Source organism: Mustela nigripes, chromosome 1 (assembly GCF_022355385.1).
Source record: "Mustela nigripes isolate SB6536 chromosome 1, MUSNIG.SB6536, whole genome shotgun sequence".
Lineage (NCBI taxonomy): Eukaryota > Metazoa > Chordata > Mammalia > Carnivora > Mustelidae > Mustela > Mustela nigripes.
In genome coordinates, this window is record NC_081557.1 from 153,240,048 (window position 1) to 153,256,867 (window position 16,820).

Here is a 16,820-nt window from a genome sequence, read left to right on the forward strand (position 1 = left end):
ACTCACATAATTACAATTGAAAGAGGAGAAATAAAAACGGGCACCAGGGGCACCTGTGTGGCTCAGTGGGTTAAGCCTCTGCCTTCAGCTCAGGTCATGACCTCAGGGTCCTGGGATCAAGGCCACATCAGGCTCTCTGCTCAGTGGGGAGCCTGCTTCCCCACCCCCCTGCCTACCTGTGATCTCTCTATGTCAAATAAATAAATAAAATCTTAAAAAAAACCCACACAAAAATGGGCACCATAGAAATACAAACAATTTTTAGAGAATATCATGAAAATTTATATACCAACAAATTGGACAACCTAGAAAAAACAGATCAATTTCTAGAAACATACAGCCTACCAAAACAGAAGCAGGAAGAAATAAAAATTTCACCTGATTATTAGTAAAGAAACTGAATCAGTAATCAAGCTCCCAACAAACAAAAGCCTAGGACCACATGGCTTCATAGACAAATTCTATGAAACATTTAAAGAAGAGTTGATACCTATTCTTCTCATACTATTTCACAAAATGGAAGAGGAAGGAAAATTTCCAAATTTATTGTATGAGGCCAATGTTATCCTAATACCAAAACCTGGTGAAGACACCACAAAAAAGAAATACAAGCCAATCTGAAGAACACAGAGGCAAAAATCCTCCACAAAATATTAGCAAACTGAATCCAGCAATACAAAAAAAAAAAAAAAAAAAATTCAACATGATCAAGTGTGATGTATTCCTAGGATGCAAGAGTGGTTCAGCATTCACAAATCAATCAACATGATACATCACAACCACAAGAGAAAGGATAAAAACTGTAAGATTGTTTCAATAGATGCAGAAAGACATCTGACAAAGTACAACATTGAATCATGGTTAAAAACTCGCAGCAAAGTATGTTTAAAGGGAACATACATCAACATAATAAAGACCTTACATGATAAACCCACAGCTAACATCTTACTCAATGGGGAATACCTGAAAGCTTTTCTACTTTTATTCAACATTGTATTGGAAGTCCTACCTGGACCAATCAGACAACAACAACAAAAAATAAATGGCATTCAAATTGAAGATGAAAAGAAGTAAAACTTTTACTATTTGCAGATTACATGATATTATACACAGAAATGCCTATCTCCAAAGACTCCAGCAAAAAAAACTGTTACAGTTGATACATAAATTCAGTGAAGTTGCAGGATACAAAAGTCAAGGTACAGAAATCTGTTGCAATGCCATACACTACTAGTGAAGAAACAGAAAGTGAAATTAAGAAAACAATCCCATTTACAACTGCACCAAAAAAGAATAAAATATTTAGGAATAAACTTAACCAAAGAGATGAAAGGCCTGTGCTCTGAAAACTATAAAACACTGATTAAAAAATAAAATTCAAGACAATGAAAAGAAATGGAAAGATGTTCCATGCTCATGGGTTGGAATATTGTTAAAATGTCTATAATACCCAAAGCAATTACAGATTTAATGCAGTGCCTATCAAAATACCAACAGTGTTTTTCACAGACCTAGAACAATCCTAAAAGTTGTATGACACCAAAAGACTCCAAATAGCCAAAGCAATTTCAAAAACAAAGAAGAAAAGAAAGAACAACAACAACAAAAAACACACAAAAAAACCAAAAAAACAAACAAAAAAAATCCTGGAGGAATCATAATCCAAACTTCAAGTCCTATTACAAAGCTGTAGTAATCAAAACAGTATGGTATTGACATGAAAACTGACACACAGATCAATGGAAGAGAACAGAAATCCCAGAAATAAATCCACAATAATATGGCCAATTAATATTCAACAAAGAAGGCCAGAATATACAATGGGGAAAAGACAGTCTCACCAACAAACAGTATTGGGAAAACTGGACAGCTATATGCAAAAGAAAGAAATGGGCCACTTTCTTACACCATACAGAAAAATAAATTCAAAATGAGTTGAGGACCTAAACATGAGTCCTGAAACCATAAAAATCCTAGAGAAGGGTACAAGCAGCAATTTCTCTGATGTCAGCTGTAGCAACATTTTTCTAGATATGTCTCCTGAGGCAAGGAAAACAAAAACAAAAATAAACTATTGGGACTGTATCAAAATAAAAAGCTTCTGCACAACAAATGAAACAACCAACAATTCTGAAAACCTACTGAATAGAAGATATTTGCGAATGACATATCCAATAAAGGGTTAATATCCAAAATATATAAAGAATGTATACTACTCAACACACAAAACCCCTAAATAATCCAATGAAAAAATGGGCAGAAGACATGAATAGACACTTCTGCAAAGATATATAGATGGTCAACAGACACATGAAAATATGTGCAACATCACTAATCTGGGAAATGCAAATCAAAACCACAATGTGATATCAGCTCACACATGTCAGAATAGTTAAAATAAAAAACACAGGAAACAGCAAGTACTGATGAGGATTTGGAGACAAAGGAGCCCTGAGTGCACTGCTAATGTGAATCCAAATTGGTGTAGACATTGTGGAAAACAACACAGAAGGTCCTAAAAAAATTAAAAATAGAACTACCCTATGATCCAGTAATCATACTACTGGGTATTTACCAAAAGAATACAAAAACAGTAATTCGAAGGCATATATGCATCCCTATGTTTACTGCAGCATTATTTACAATAGCTGGAAGCATCTCAAGTGTCCATCAATAGATGGATAAAGAAAAAATGTAGTGTGTGTGTATATATATATATACACACACACACAATATAGATATTATATACAATATATAGTGTATATATATACTATATATATAAAAATATTTTTCAGCCATAAAAAGAATGAAATCTTGCCATTTGCAACAATATGGACGGAGCTAGAGCATATAATGAAAAAGCAGAAGAACAGGGAAAGCTACCAAATACATTGTACAAAATCAGCAATACCCTGATAATACCAAAATCAGTCAAAAATACTACACACACACACACACACACACAACAGACCAATATCCCTGATAAACCTAGATGATACACACACACACCCCCCATATACATACACGCACACAGGAGTATTATGCAGCCATAAAAAAGGATGAGATCTTGCCATATGTAATAACAAGGATGGACCTAAAGGGTATTATGCTAAATGAAATAAGTCAGACCTAGATAAATGCCCTAATGATTTAATTCATGTGTGGAATGTCTTAAATGAATCAAATGAATAAACAAAAAAACAGAATCAGATCTATATTACAGAGAACTGATGATTGCCAGATGGAAGGGGGGCAGAGGAATGGGCAAAATGGATGAAGGGAAGTGGGAGATACAGGCTTAAGATGGAATGATTAAGTCACTGGAATGAAAGGCCCACCACAGGAACACCATCAACAGTATTATAATATCATTGTGTGGTGACAGATGGCAGTTACCCTTGCAGTGCACATAACATACAGAGAGGCTGAATCACTATGCTGTGCATCTGGAACTAATGTAAAATTGTATGTCAACTATACTCAAATAAATGTTTAAAAACTCACCTAAAACCTTTCTCTTCTGTGACTGTAGCAATGACAAGCTAAAATCACCCATTGTTTAAAAAAAGAAAACCAACAACTTAGGAACAAAAAGTTCAGTGCAAAATTAACTCCTGTATTGTGTTAACAGAGATCTTTGTTAAATAAATCAGCCTGTTTCTTTTTAACAGTACTGGAAACAAACTGCCCATTGAAGTGAGAAATTTTAAAATTCCAGTCAGCTTCAAAATGATGGCTTAATAATCCCATAAGTTTCTTCTCAACAAGCAATCACGTAATTGTACATCAATTTCGGTACATGTTGATAGGGGACTTTCCAAATTGTTAGGTAGTTCCACTATTACATCCCCAAAGGAAAAGAACATAAGGGAGAGGGAAAAACAGAAATTTGTGAACACTACAAGTTAAGTTTAGAGAGAGAAGAGCTGGGGGGAAAGTATGTATATGTGGGTGTTGGTGGGTATGGATATATAGGTGTATTTATGTGTGTATACATATATATTCAAATTATTAACTCTAAAAATCTGCCCAAACCACAATATTTGTAATATGCTGTGATTTAGGATTAAAGCAAAGACCGAAAATGTGCATCTGTTTTGGGTTAAAGAAATAAGAACCCTGAGGTAGTTTTGTGAATCCCTTAGTAAGTACACCATAGTTAATTAAAAAAAATAAGTACAACCATAGATATATAATCCACCCTCATAAATGCTCTACAGTATCATTATATGTGTATGAATTAATCTGGCCTTTCCCACCACAGTTGTCTCTTAGCTAGCTATAGCTCCTTTCAAAGCCTCCTTTCTTAGTTTAAGAGATGATAGGTATTTCCTTCTAATTAAAAGATGCAGGAAATAATAAAATTAAAGCTAGTATTAGTGCTTAGTGCAGAGTGTTAGGTACTCTGCAAAGTGATTTAAACACATTATTTCAGTTCATCCTTATTAACAAAACCACAATCAGTATGATTTTTACTCCCATTTTCCAAATGTGAAAGGTTTTATAAAACCAATAGGAGATTCCATTGCTGATAGGTGGCAGGAGTACGAACCAGACTGTTTCTGGAACCCAAAAAGTTTATCACTAAGATAAACTTTTATTTTATCACTTATTTATCACAGCTTATCACTAAGTATTGCCTATCTGGTCTCTTCATTTTATTGTTTACATGCTTCCAAAACAATGATTGAGATAACTGTAATATAAAAAGAGAGTTACCATTAAAACATTAAAAATTTTAAAATACAGTCAGTAATAAGAAAACGACAAGCACTAGGAAATCAAAATGAATTACCTATGGCAATTAAAGCACATTCTTAAGCTGACAGATTTGTGCAAGTCAGTGCTAAAATGGACATATTGAGTTCTTAAGTCAGAAAAAGCTAGTTCATCTGGAAGTCACATTTTTTTTTTCCTGACGTTAAAAATACTCGGAATTTATCATATGAATCCTTAAGTAAAAGGACAGTATCTTCCAAAGAGTATTTTCTTTTTTTAAATTTTTTAAATTTTTTAAATTAACATACAATGGATTATTAGCCCCAGGGGTGCAGGTCTGTGAATCTCCAGGTTTACACATACCTTCCCCATTGTCCATAACCCAACCACTCTCTCCCTACTCCCCTCCCCCCAGCAACCGTCAGTTTGTTCTGTGAGATTAAGAGTCTCCTATGGCCAAACAGTATTTTCAAGATCAGTTGGGCTAAAAACACAAGATACTCCTCAGAAGTTTATTATGTCTCTCATCTAAGAAAGCCAGTGGAGGAAGAGTAAATTGGATTATTCAGCACTCAAAATTGTAACTCTATTATAATCAAGATAAAAATTGAGCTAAGGAACTGGATCAACATTTCTCCCCCCCAAAAATACATAAATATAAAAAATACATAAAAACATAAATATTAGGGGCGCCTGGGTGGCTCAGTGGGTTAAAGCCTCTGCCTTCGGCTCAGGTCATGATCCCAGGGTCCTGGGATCGAGCCCCGCATCGGGCTCTCTGCTCAGCAGGGAGCTTGCTTCCCTTCTTCTCTCTCTGCCTGCCTCTTTGCCTACTTGTGATTTCTATCTGTCAAATAAATAAATAAAATCTTTTTAAAAAGAACCATAAATAACAAATAAGCACAAAGTGACTCTTGAGTCAGTCATCAGAGAAATGCAAATCAAAACCACAATGCCATACCACTTCACACACACTAGGATGATGATAAATCAAAAAGATAATAACAAGTGTTGGTGAGGATGTGGAGAAATTGAAGACTGCTACAGTCTAAATGTTTATGTCCCTCCAAAATTCATATGTGGAAATCCTGATGCTCAGTGTGATGGCATTTGGAGGTGGAATCATGAGAATGGGACCCTTGTGAATGGAATTAGTGTGCTTATAAAAGAAACCCAGGGGCGCCTGGGTGGCTCAGTGGGTTAAAGCCTCTGCCTTTGACTCAGGTCATGATCCCAGGGTCCTGGGATAGAGCCCTGCATTGGGCTTTCTGCTCAGCAGGGAGCCTGCTTCCTCCTCTCTCTCTGCCTGCCTCTCTGCCTACTTGTGATCGCTGTCTGTTAAAAAAATAAATAAAATCTTTAAAAAAAAGAAACCCAGAGATCCCTTACCCTTCCCCCCATGTGGAAAGACGCAGAAAGAAGGAACCATTTCTGATCCAGGGAGTCCTAACTGGCCATCACACTGAATCCGCTGGCACCTTAACCTTGGACTTCCCAGCCTCCAAAACTGTGAGAAATAAATTTCTGTAGTTGATAAGCTACCCAGTCTGTGGTAGTTTGTTCTAGCAGTATGAATGAACTAAGACAGGGTACCCATACACTGTAAAGATGTCACCTGCTTTAGAAATAGCTCCTCAAAAGTTTAAACATAGGAGCACCTGGGTAGCTTGGTCAGATAAGCATTTGCCTTCAGCTCAGGTCATGATCCCAGGGTCCTGGGATCGAGTTCCATGTTGGGCTCCCTGCTCAGAGAGGAGCCTGTTTCTTCCCCCCTATGCTCAAGCTCTCCCTCTCTCTCAAATAAGTAATTTTTAAAAATCCTTTTAAAAAAGTTTAAATATATGACCCAGCAATCCTAATCTGTTATATATCTAAGAGAAATGAAAACATATATCCAAATGTCCGTATGGTTCCAATTTTAGTATATGTGCTGCCGAAGCGAGCACCCAAATGTCCGTATGTACAAAAGCTTGCACATAGATGTTGATACCAATGTTATTCATAAGCATCTAACAATGGAAACTTAAATGTCCAACAACTGATGAATGGATTAATAAAATTTCATATGTCTATATAATGGATTATTCAGCAATTAAAAAAATGATGTACTGATAACATACATACAATGACATACTGATTCATCCTAGAAAATGAACCTTGCAAACTTTATGTTAAATGAAAGAAGCCAGCCACAAAGTACACATATTATATGATTTTATTTATATGAAATGTCTACAACAGGCAAATCCACAGAGACAAGTGGCTGCCAAAGGCTGAGGAGCAGGAGAGAGGGTTGGGGGCGAGAGGGATGGGAAGTGATTGCTAACGGTATGGGATTTATTTTTGGGTGATGAAAACTTTGAAAATTGATTGAAGCTGTTTCAGAAGCATTATCATGGGGCCTTTTTAAACTAGAAGCATGGAAGCCAGGTATTAATAGTGGTCATCTTCAACCGTAAGAGAATCTAAGAATTGCATTGTGATATTATCTACATAACTAAATAAGGGATAGTCTCAAAGCTGAATAAGTTTATCTACCAATGATTATCATTTAAGCTTTTTGGACCCTAGATCCTTTGAGGATTTGCTGAAAGCTTGGAAGAAGTTAGGCATCATGTTACCCTGAGGAGCCTAAACAGCTTCATAGACATTAGAGGAGGACTCTCTATGACTGCGGTAAAATAAGACAAAAAACAAGATCACTGCACAATTCCGTTTGAATAGAAATGTAAGAAGGGAGTGGGAACTGCAGTGCAACCACAAAAATGACCAAACATCCCCCCGTCCTAGCTTGCAGGACTGACTACCATGACTGACTACAATGACACTCTAGCCTCGCCCTCTAGATTCTGGAATAAAAATTAAGATACTCAAGAGTCAAATTGCTCCTGCCTTCTGAGAGCTCCCAATCCAGAAGAGATTCCTTACTTCCTGAAAGCCTCCCTAAAATCACCTTACCCAAATCCTGTAACAAGCTCCATGGTTTTCCAAAGTAAGGCTGGGTCTCCCTTGCTGCGGCAGTAAGCCCAGTTTTGGCAACAGGTGTATTCCTGGTAATATTTGGCTGATGAGAAGCAATAATAAAATATAATACGCTATTAAGAGTACATATAAACTTTTATGTATATTAGGACTTACTGTTCTCATTAAAAAATGTATACACACACACTATATATGAGATAATTACATTGATATAAGAAAGACAACGGCTACACCCCAAAATGTTTAGAGTTATTATCTCTGAATGCTGGTATGCTTGTTTTCCTTTTTGCTTTTCTGTATTTATTTTCCTTCAAAGATGGTTTACAGAAGAAAAAAAGTGGAGGGTAGAAGAAAAACTCCCTTCTAAAAGAATATATTATTAGAGGGAAGAACCTATATTCAAAATGGTTGTCAGTATGCAAGGTGTTCAAACTTTAGTATGTTAGAATCACTTGGGATGCTTGCTGAAAATCAAAAATTCCTGGGCTCCATCCTTGGAGTGAGCCCCAGAAGCTACATTTTGGACCCCAGGTGATTCTGACCCATCAGGTCTGAGAAGTAACCTCGGGGAGAAGCAGGGTTTTTGTTTTTGCTTTTTTAAAAATTTTTTTGAAGATTTATTTATTTATTTGAGAGAGACAGAGAGCAGCATGAGTGGTGCTCGTGGAGCACCACGAGGTGGAGGGTGCGGAGGGAGGGCAAGAAGCAGACTCCCCGCCAAGCCAGAAACCTCATGCGGGCTCCATGCGGGGCTTGATCCCAGGACCCTGGGATCACAACCTGAGCCCAAGGCAGATGCTCAACTGACAGTCACCCAGGCACCCTGAGGAAAGGTTTCTAGACAAACTAGAACATAAGGATGTACAGATTAACAGAGCAAGGAGAGGATGTTGTAGGCTTGTAGAACAACAGCAAGCAGAGTCAAAGCCCGAAGCTGAGGACAGGGAGCATGTGTGGTCTGGTGGTGTGCAGCGGCTTTCAATAAAATGGATCTGACCAATCTAAAGGGACTGAGGGCTCATTTAGAGAACAGCTGGAAACCAGGCAGGTTTCGAAAGGTAGAGTGGGTACACAAACTTCACTCAATTTCCAACCCACATTGCCACCATCACTTAGCAGATCACCAGTTTCCTCGATATATGTCCACAAGTTTTTCAGAAAGCAAGTATAACTTTTCCTTAAACATTTCCACCAGCAATTTTTTTTTTTTTGGACTGTATTAAAATTTTCTATCTTCCTAGGAACTCATCCTCTTATCTCTGCCTATGCTGCCAGTGAACTGACAACCTATGGTCAGCCAACAAGGAAACCTAGAAAACAAAATGAAGTTTAAAAGCCTCCTAGTGGGCATCGAAAGGACTCAAGACTATGAAAAAAAATCACTATCTTTCAATATCATGTTAACAACTTCTTAAAAAAAGATAAAGGATTTTCCAGTGAGTAATCTGATCTTTCACTTGGTTCCAGAAATTTTCAAGTGGAAGAGTATTTCTACTTTTAGCCATATAAAAGGAATTTTTATATTAAAAATGAATACCTCAAACTTTTGTCTATAATACAAGGTAAAATAATTTTACAGCTAAAAGAGACTTCAAAGAACAAGTTTTCATTTTAGTTCTACATCCTGTTTGCCCCCCACACACCCACATGCCTGCTTGTGCACACACACTCTCCAAAAGAAAAATAAATTATATTTTAGAAATTCCCCTGAAAATTGAATGTCCCTTAAAGTAGGTGAATAGTATATGGTTTTTGTGAAATTATTTCAATTGACAGTAGTTTTCAATTATTGAGAGAAATACTACTTGATATTAAATCGGTTTAATGCTGATATAACAGTATCATGCCCTTATCTTAAGCTTTAATTAGAGTAGCTAATTTGAGTTACTTATACAAAAATCTCCAAATAAATGAGGGTCACTGATAAAGTAAATGAAACCCAAAAAGAAAGAAGTTCCTTTAAAAGTCACAATTTACTCCACCTAGAGATTATAACACTATTACTATTGTAACACTATCAAGCATAAAGCATACTACTGAAAATGAGGCCACAAAATGTATTTGCATTGATATTATCTCAGCAAGAAAGGGAATTTGGAGCTTCACTTTCAGGTGAATTGGAGTAGCTTCAGAAAACCAACCTTCCAACCAACCAAAGGCTATGTCTGATGAACACTGTTGCAGATTTAAGGTACCCTCACAACTAGAAGGCCTTTTTGGTAGGTTAATGTCAAAAATTCCATTTTGGGGAGACTGGGTGGCTCAGTGGGTTAAGCCTCTGCCTTCAGCTCAGATCATGATCTCAGGGTCCTGGGATTGAGCCCCACACTGGGCTTTGTGCTCAGCAGGGAGCCTACCTGCCTCTCTGCCCACTTGTGATCTCTGTCAAATAAATAAATAAAATCTTTTTTAAAAATTCCATTTTAAGAAATGACAACTTTACACAAAAATCATCAGTTTTTCCTCTTTCCCCATCTTTGAGAGTTAAAGACCTCACTTCTGATGGTGTGGCAGAGCATGTTGCTTTTAAAACCAAACAGGTCTGGCTCTACTCTCCGTTCTGCCACCTACGTTTGATAGATTCACATACTTTTTAGCTTTTGTTTCACTGTACATAAAACAGAGGTATCCCCGATAGTACAAGTATTAGGATTAAGGGCTATCATAAGAACCTAGAAGGAAAGAGATACTGGGGCAAAACTCCCTAAGAAGTGAAATGTCTTCTGATTAGAGAATAAACTGCAGCGAACAGTAAGGGATAGTTAGAAAAAAAACAAAGGATACAAAGTTGCTCTGTATGATAAAGGAATAAGAATCTTCAAGATCTCACACACAGCTGAGAGGGAAGGCGAGAGATGATCTTGAGATAGAAAAATGTTGGAGAAAGGAGAGGATGGCATAGAAAGATGGAATAAGGCTATGACCCAAAGAGAAGAGCAGACAGTAAGAATTTACCTGTGGCCAACCTGGCTCCTAACAAAACATGTTCTATTTTAAGGGTCTCCCCCCCCCCCCCCCCACACACACACCTCTTGTACTTGAATATAAATCCGCGGCAAATAGCATCCCTTCCCCTAATAAAAAAGAAGTCAGAGAAAACTAGCTTCTGTAAAGACACAGCTGTCTAGGGTTAAATCTCATTAAAAGTCAACTAAATACAACCACCTTGTGTGAGGTGTTTTGGGGAAATCAAGGCGTGTGGGCCGTGTTCCAGAGCTGAACTTACACAAGGTGATGAAAAGGGAACCGCTCTAAGAGATAAAGGCAGGAGCAAGCTGGAGAAGCAGCAGAAACAGGAAAATGATCCAAGTGGTATCTGGAAGGAAATTAAACCCCAGAGATACTGGCGGAGGGAGAGAAGAGTCAGGGTTTGCTTTATTTAAATATATAATTGGACCCAGTGACGCCAGTAGGCTGGCGGGCAAGGGGAAGCCAGGCTGCTAACTTCTGCTTACAAGCCACCTCCGCTGGTTAGCGCTCAGAAATGTCAGCTCTCTTCCCGTGTGAGGAATGGGTAATGTATCAGCTACAACTGTTTTCACGCTTCTTACAACTGCGGGGGGTGGGTGGGGGGAGGTAAACTTTTGAAAGTGATACAAAACTAGCATAAAGTTGTACTTTACCAAAAACAGTCAACCCACGATGCCAAAACTGCCTGGTTGATCGATCCGGTGAAGGGTGGGGGAGGGGGAGGTCTACCTTCAGGAAAAGCAGGTATTTGTCAAAAGCCACTTCGCAGCTTAACTAGGAGCCCAACGATTTTCCCTCACGCCAGACACAGCGCGGCTGCGGTTTTCAGGACGGCAACTGAGCAGTTTGGGCGGGGGAGTCAGGCAGTTAGAAGGCTTAGAAGGAACATCTCTTTGCTGCAGTACGAATGCTCAGGTCAGTTCCCTTCTGAAACGTTTTTAGCAACAATCTGGCCTTTGCAAATAAATGACGAATTACTGTGCTACTTTATGTTAACGAAAATGGCTAGACATTTACGCTCAGGTATTGGAGAAACTTTAGCCTTTTCCAATTTTCAAAGTATTATACACACACACACACGCCAGAAAGAAAAGGCTAAATGCGTTTCCTTGGTAAACAGGTGCTGCGGGAGGAAGGTGCAGCCACTCCCTTCCCCTGGGAAGGCTCCGAGGGCCCCACAAGGAACCGAGTCCGGGAAGGGGGAAAAAGCGTGGTTCATCGCAAAGGTTACTAGTGCACAGGTGCTGGCATTCGGCCCTTTTAGAATGCCAAGATAGAAACGAACGGTATCTCCACTTACAATAAACCAAGGGACTCTTTGTCAAACTGCAGTTCCCTTTTATTACCGAGAAGCAGAAGGAGTAAAGGGGCGGCAGGAAATTCATGAGGGAGCCTCCCACAGCCTCACGCGTCTCCCAGGTGCAGTCGGTTTTGCACAGGGGCCCCTTCTATAGTGACTGTGACTTAAACCCTGGAGCAGCGCACCCAGGGTGGAAATAGTCGACACCCGGTTTGACCAACCCCTCCTGCGTCTTAGGGACCCCGGGCTTGCTCAGGTAGGTGTTGCAGAGTGCAAGCCCTATAGCTCCTCTCCTGAACCCGGTCCCCAAGGGGAGCCAGCTTTCCTGCCCTCCGCCAGCGGGCGCGTCCGCTCGCTCCTACCTTCGCTCATGATCCTGGCTCGGACTGGCCCAGTCCCAGCTGGCGGGCGCTGGGAGGCGCGGGTGCAACGGCCGCTATTTGTAAACACGCCCCACGTGCGCTCGCCCAGCCCCATTCGCCTTCCGCTCGAGGCACCTGAGGATGCGCAGCTTTCTCCGGAGCCCTCAGAGGGTGGTGCAATTTTTATTCCACCTGAGAGTGGAGAATGCCTCGCCCGCAGAGGAGAGCCACTGAAAGAAGGGCCAAGACAGAATGGACTTGTACCGCCCCCTGCTGGTCGGCGAACTAGTTGGCAGCCCGGAGCAGTCAGGCCATTAGTGAAACCCACGCGGCGCCTAGAGACGCTGCAGTGGCGGCCCCGCCCCCTCCCGCCCCCTCACTGGAGACTCCGCCCCCACGCCGCGCGCACTCGCCCGCGCAAGCCCCGCCCCCTCGCCGACACAGCGTTCCTGCGGGGGCGCGCGCGTGCACCCTAATCCCCCGCCTTCCGGCTCCGGCGGCGACGCTCGCCCCTCGCCGCCGCTGCCGCTACCGCGCCACCAGTGTCAGCAACCCTCTAGAGACTCCATTTGCTTTCAGGGCAGTCTGGCCGCCGCGCTGTCTGGCGGAGAGCGATGCCCCCGGCCCGCTGACTGGCGTCCCCTGGGCCAAGCGCTCGCTCGCTGCGGCGGTGACACCCTGGTCGCCGGCGTCCACGGAGGAATCCGGGCTCCCTCCGCGTGAGCAAAGACGTCCCGCGCTCCGGAGCTCGCCCTGCGGGGAGAGGCCCTCGCTAACACGGCTTGTCTCTGACCTCTTAATTTCAGGAGGTAGGCAATTCAGGTCCCGCTGTCACGCCAGATAATGCCTAAAAGCATTATTTGTCGGATTTTGTCATCACACTGATAGGCGGCGTTAATTTTCTCAGTACAGTTTCAGGATAGATATGAGTAATGCCACAGACCCTGATATTGAAAAAAAATATTTTTGGTATTTTCCTTTAGGTTTCGGAGGCACCGAGTGCTTACACAGCTCCCCACAGGAACTACTTCTGTTGGCCCATCGAGGATCATCTTTCACCAGGATTATTTTAACATCTTCACTGAGCCTTCCACCTCATACCCTCTGCCATGAGTTCTGATTTCTACCAATGAAGTTTTTAATGCTTTCTTTAATCATGTGACACCACCTCTTGTCCACCTTTTGCCTTTCCAGTTGCCAAATACATTAGGTGTAAGTTTGTCATGTTAAAGTACAAAGTTTTCTGCTTGTCCATTTTCACCTTATTTGCACTGCTCACTTCTGTCCAGCTTGCTTTACCTCGCTTGCCTATGATTTTCATAACCACTCACTTGATAATCTCTAGCAGTCCTGCCTAGAAGAGGCAGCATTCCATACAGTGCACTGCCTGACAAAGACAGAGGTCAAGGGATGAGTTTTTCCATTATTTGTTCCTATACGTCCTGTCTACAAGTCCTCTCTTAAACTATTCCCTAGCACATTTCCCAAAATAGCCCCACCTGAGTCTTAGTTCCTTTAGCAAAGTATCTCATCTGTAATGATGGCAAGAACTGAATATAAAATAGGACTGTTTTAGAGACCTTGTTGGTACGGTATTAGTTGCAATCTCCTTTGAGAGTGCAGTACAGGAAAAGACCTCAAACTGAGTGAGGAGGAAGAAAGAAGACAGGGTTAATTAAAACTAGTCCTTGTAGAAAGAACTTTGTAGGCTTTAAAACAGCGAAGTGAAGAAATTCTTGGTAGGCCAGGCTTGGAAATTGAGCAGCACACCATCCATCTAGGTCTAGGTGGGGTCAAGAAAGGGATCGTAAAACCCCATTTCCTAGTCTCACTGTATTCAAGTCTAAGTTGTTAAATATCTTGTTCTTAAAATGTTGGGGAAACGTAAGCGTGTGGTGTTGACAATTAAGGACAAGCTTGACATTATTAAGAAACTTGAGGAAGGCATCTCTTTCAAAAAGCTTTCTGTGGTGTATGGAATTGGTGAATCCACAGTTCGTGATATTAAAAAGAACAAAGAAAGGATAATAAACTATGCAAACAGTTCGGATCCTACCAGTGGGGTATCCAAACGTAAGTCAATGAAGTCATCAACATATGAGGAACTGGATAGGGTTATGATAGAGTGGTTTAACCAACAGAAAACAGATGGGATTCCAGTGTCTGGAACAATTTGTGCAAAACAAGCCAAATTCTTTTTTGATGCTCTGGGGATGGAAGGTGATTTTAATGCGTCATCTGGCTGGCTAACTCGGTTTAAGCAGCGCCACGGTATTCCAAAGGCTGCTGGTAAAGGAACAAAGTTAAAAGGAGATGAAACTGCTGCCAGTGAATTTTGCGGTAACTTTCAGGAATTTGTTGAGAGAGAGAATCTACAGCCTGAGCAGATTTATGGTGCTGATCAAACTGGATTGTTCTGGAAATGTCTACCATCAAGGACATTAGCTCTTGAAACTGAGCAAAATACCTCTGGTTATAGATCAAGCAGAGAGAGAATCATTATTATGTGTTGTGCAAATGCCACTGGTTTGCACAAACTTAATCTTTGTGTTGTGGGAAAAGCAAAAAAACCCCGTGCATTCAAAGGAGCTGACCTTTCAAACCTTCCTGTCACTTATTTCAGTCAAAAAAGTGCATGGATAGAACATTCTGTTTTCAGACAGTGGTTTGAAAAATACTTTGTGCCACAAGTGCAGAAGCATTTGAAGTCTCAGGGGCTTCTAGAAAAAGCAGTGCTTCTTTTGGATTTTCCCCCAGCACATCCAAATGAAGAATTATTGAGTTCAGATGATGGCAGAATAATTGTGAAATATTTGCCACCAAATGTCACAAGTCTAATTCAACCTATGAGTCAGGGAGTTCTAGCCACAGTAAAAAGATACTACCGAGCAGGACTTCTCCAGAAATACATGGGTGAGGGAATTGACCCAAAAATGTTTTGGAAGAACTTGACAGTGTTGGATGCAATTTATGAGGTATCAAGAGCTTGGAACATGGTAAAATCAAGTACCATAACCAAAGCATGGAAAAAACTTTTCCCTAGCAATGAAGAAAATTCAGGCATGAACATTGATGAAGGAGCTATTTTAGCAGCTAACTTAGCAACGGTTTTACAGAATACAGAAGCCTGTGAACACGTTGACATTGAAAATATTGATCAGTGGTTTGACTCTCGGAGTAATGATTCAAGCTGTCAGGTGCTAACTGACAGTGAAAGTGCTGAGGACCAGGCCAAGCCTGCAGAACAAAAGCATTACAATAAGACTAGAAAAGCAGATCTGAATCCAGAGAAACATATTAGCCATAAGGCTGCACTTGAATGGACCGAGAATTTATTGGATTATCTAGAACAACAAGATGACATGCTTCTGTCTGATAAACTGGTATTACGGAGGCTTCGAACGATAATAAGAAGAAAACAGAAGATCCAAAATAACAAAAATCATTAATAATACTCTTAAGTGTGTTTGTATCTTTGTGACTTTATCTGCAGTGGAACTTCATTATCATGTTTGAAGTGCTGTGGATTTCAAGGCTAAATGCATTTTATAAATGATTTTAGAATTAGACACCATTCTGGATTACTTAAATTACTGCCCTATCATGTTGATTCTAGTAAGTGAGCATTGCCCTATAACTTGTTTGTTTACTCTTTCTAATCTGTATTATAATAGTTAGATCATAAAGTACCTGAGGCCAGGGATCTTTTGTCTGTTTTGTGCCTGAATTTCATTGTGAGTAATAGACGATCATGCACACTCTAGGCAATCAATAAATCTTACTTAAATTGAATTTTTATGACTTTCTCTGAACTTCAGTTTCCAAATGAAATATGTTGGGGGGTAAGTTTCTGTTTCCATGATGTTATCACCTGCTGAAAGTTTTAGAGCTTAGCAAAAATTATGCTTGATGTATTTCACTGTGAAAGCAGAGAAATAAAGGAAAATAGTCTCAAGCTTAAATATGGCATTCTATACCAACAGTATTTGGGCAGTCAGCAGTTCATTTTGGCCATCTCTGAATATAATGAAGGAAGAAGAAATAAAAAAATGTCTCCAGGGAAAGGGCTGGCACTTCACTTTTATTCCATGTGACGGTAGGGAGAGTTCCTTCATAGTTGTGGAAAGAATGCCATCCCTGTTCCAGAAAAATAGATTTTGGTTCCCAAACCATTATAATTAGAAGATATAAGAGTTAAATTTTATTACCTTTTATTTAGATCCTTGATTACTGTAGATATACCAATCGTTTTTCTCTTTATTAAGCTGTTTGATATTATGTAACACTTAAAAGCTTACAAAGTATGTCATTAAATTTTCATAGCATATTTTTTGGTGAGGATACTGAGAACATAAGCATACATATAATTTGTGGAACCATCCATCTCATGAATGGTGGACTGAAATTAAACAACATGAGAAAGACACTATAGAAGACTAAGGGCTGTGTGACCATGGCAGGTTATTTAACCCATATGTAAAATAAGA

General features: G+C 40.1%; 2 protein-coding genes across 2 annotated transcripts in view; one reads left to right on the forward strand and one right to left on the reverse strand.

The window, feature by feature from the left end:
- FAM13A (family with sequence similarity 13 member A) overlaps nucleotides 1-12,569 on the reverse strand; it is a 362,150-nt gene extending 349,581 nt beyond the window's left edge. The window contains exon 1 of the mRNA XM_059375944.1: nucleotides 12,334-12,569. The gene's annotated coding sequence lies outside the window, so the exon portion shown is untranslated. The remainder of the gene's footprint in view (nucleotides 1-12,333) is intronic.
- Nucleotides 12,570-12,786: 217 nt separating this feature from the next.
- On the forward strand, nucleotides 12,787-16,125 carry TIGD2 (tigger transposable element derived 2). The gene is made up of 2 exons (XM_059394546.1): nucleotides 12,787-13,142; nucleotides 13,317-16,125. The coding sequence occupies exon 2, from the start codon at nucleotides 14,205-14,207 to the stop codon at nucleotides 15,780-15,782; it is 1,578 nt and encodes a 525-aa protein (XP_059250529.1). The 5' UTR covers nucleotides 12,787-13,142; nucleotides 13,317-14,204; the 3' UTR covers nucleotides 15,783-16,125.
- Nucleotides 16,126-16,820: the final 695 nt, after the last annotated feature.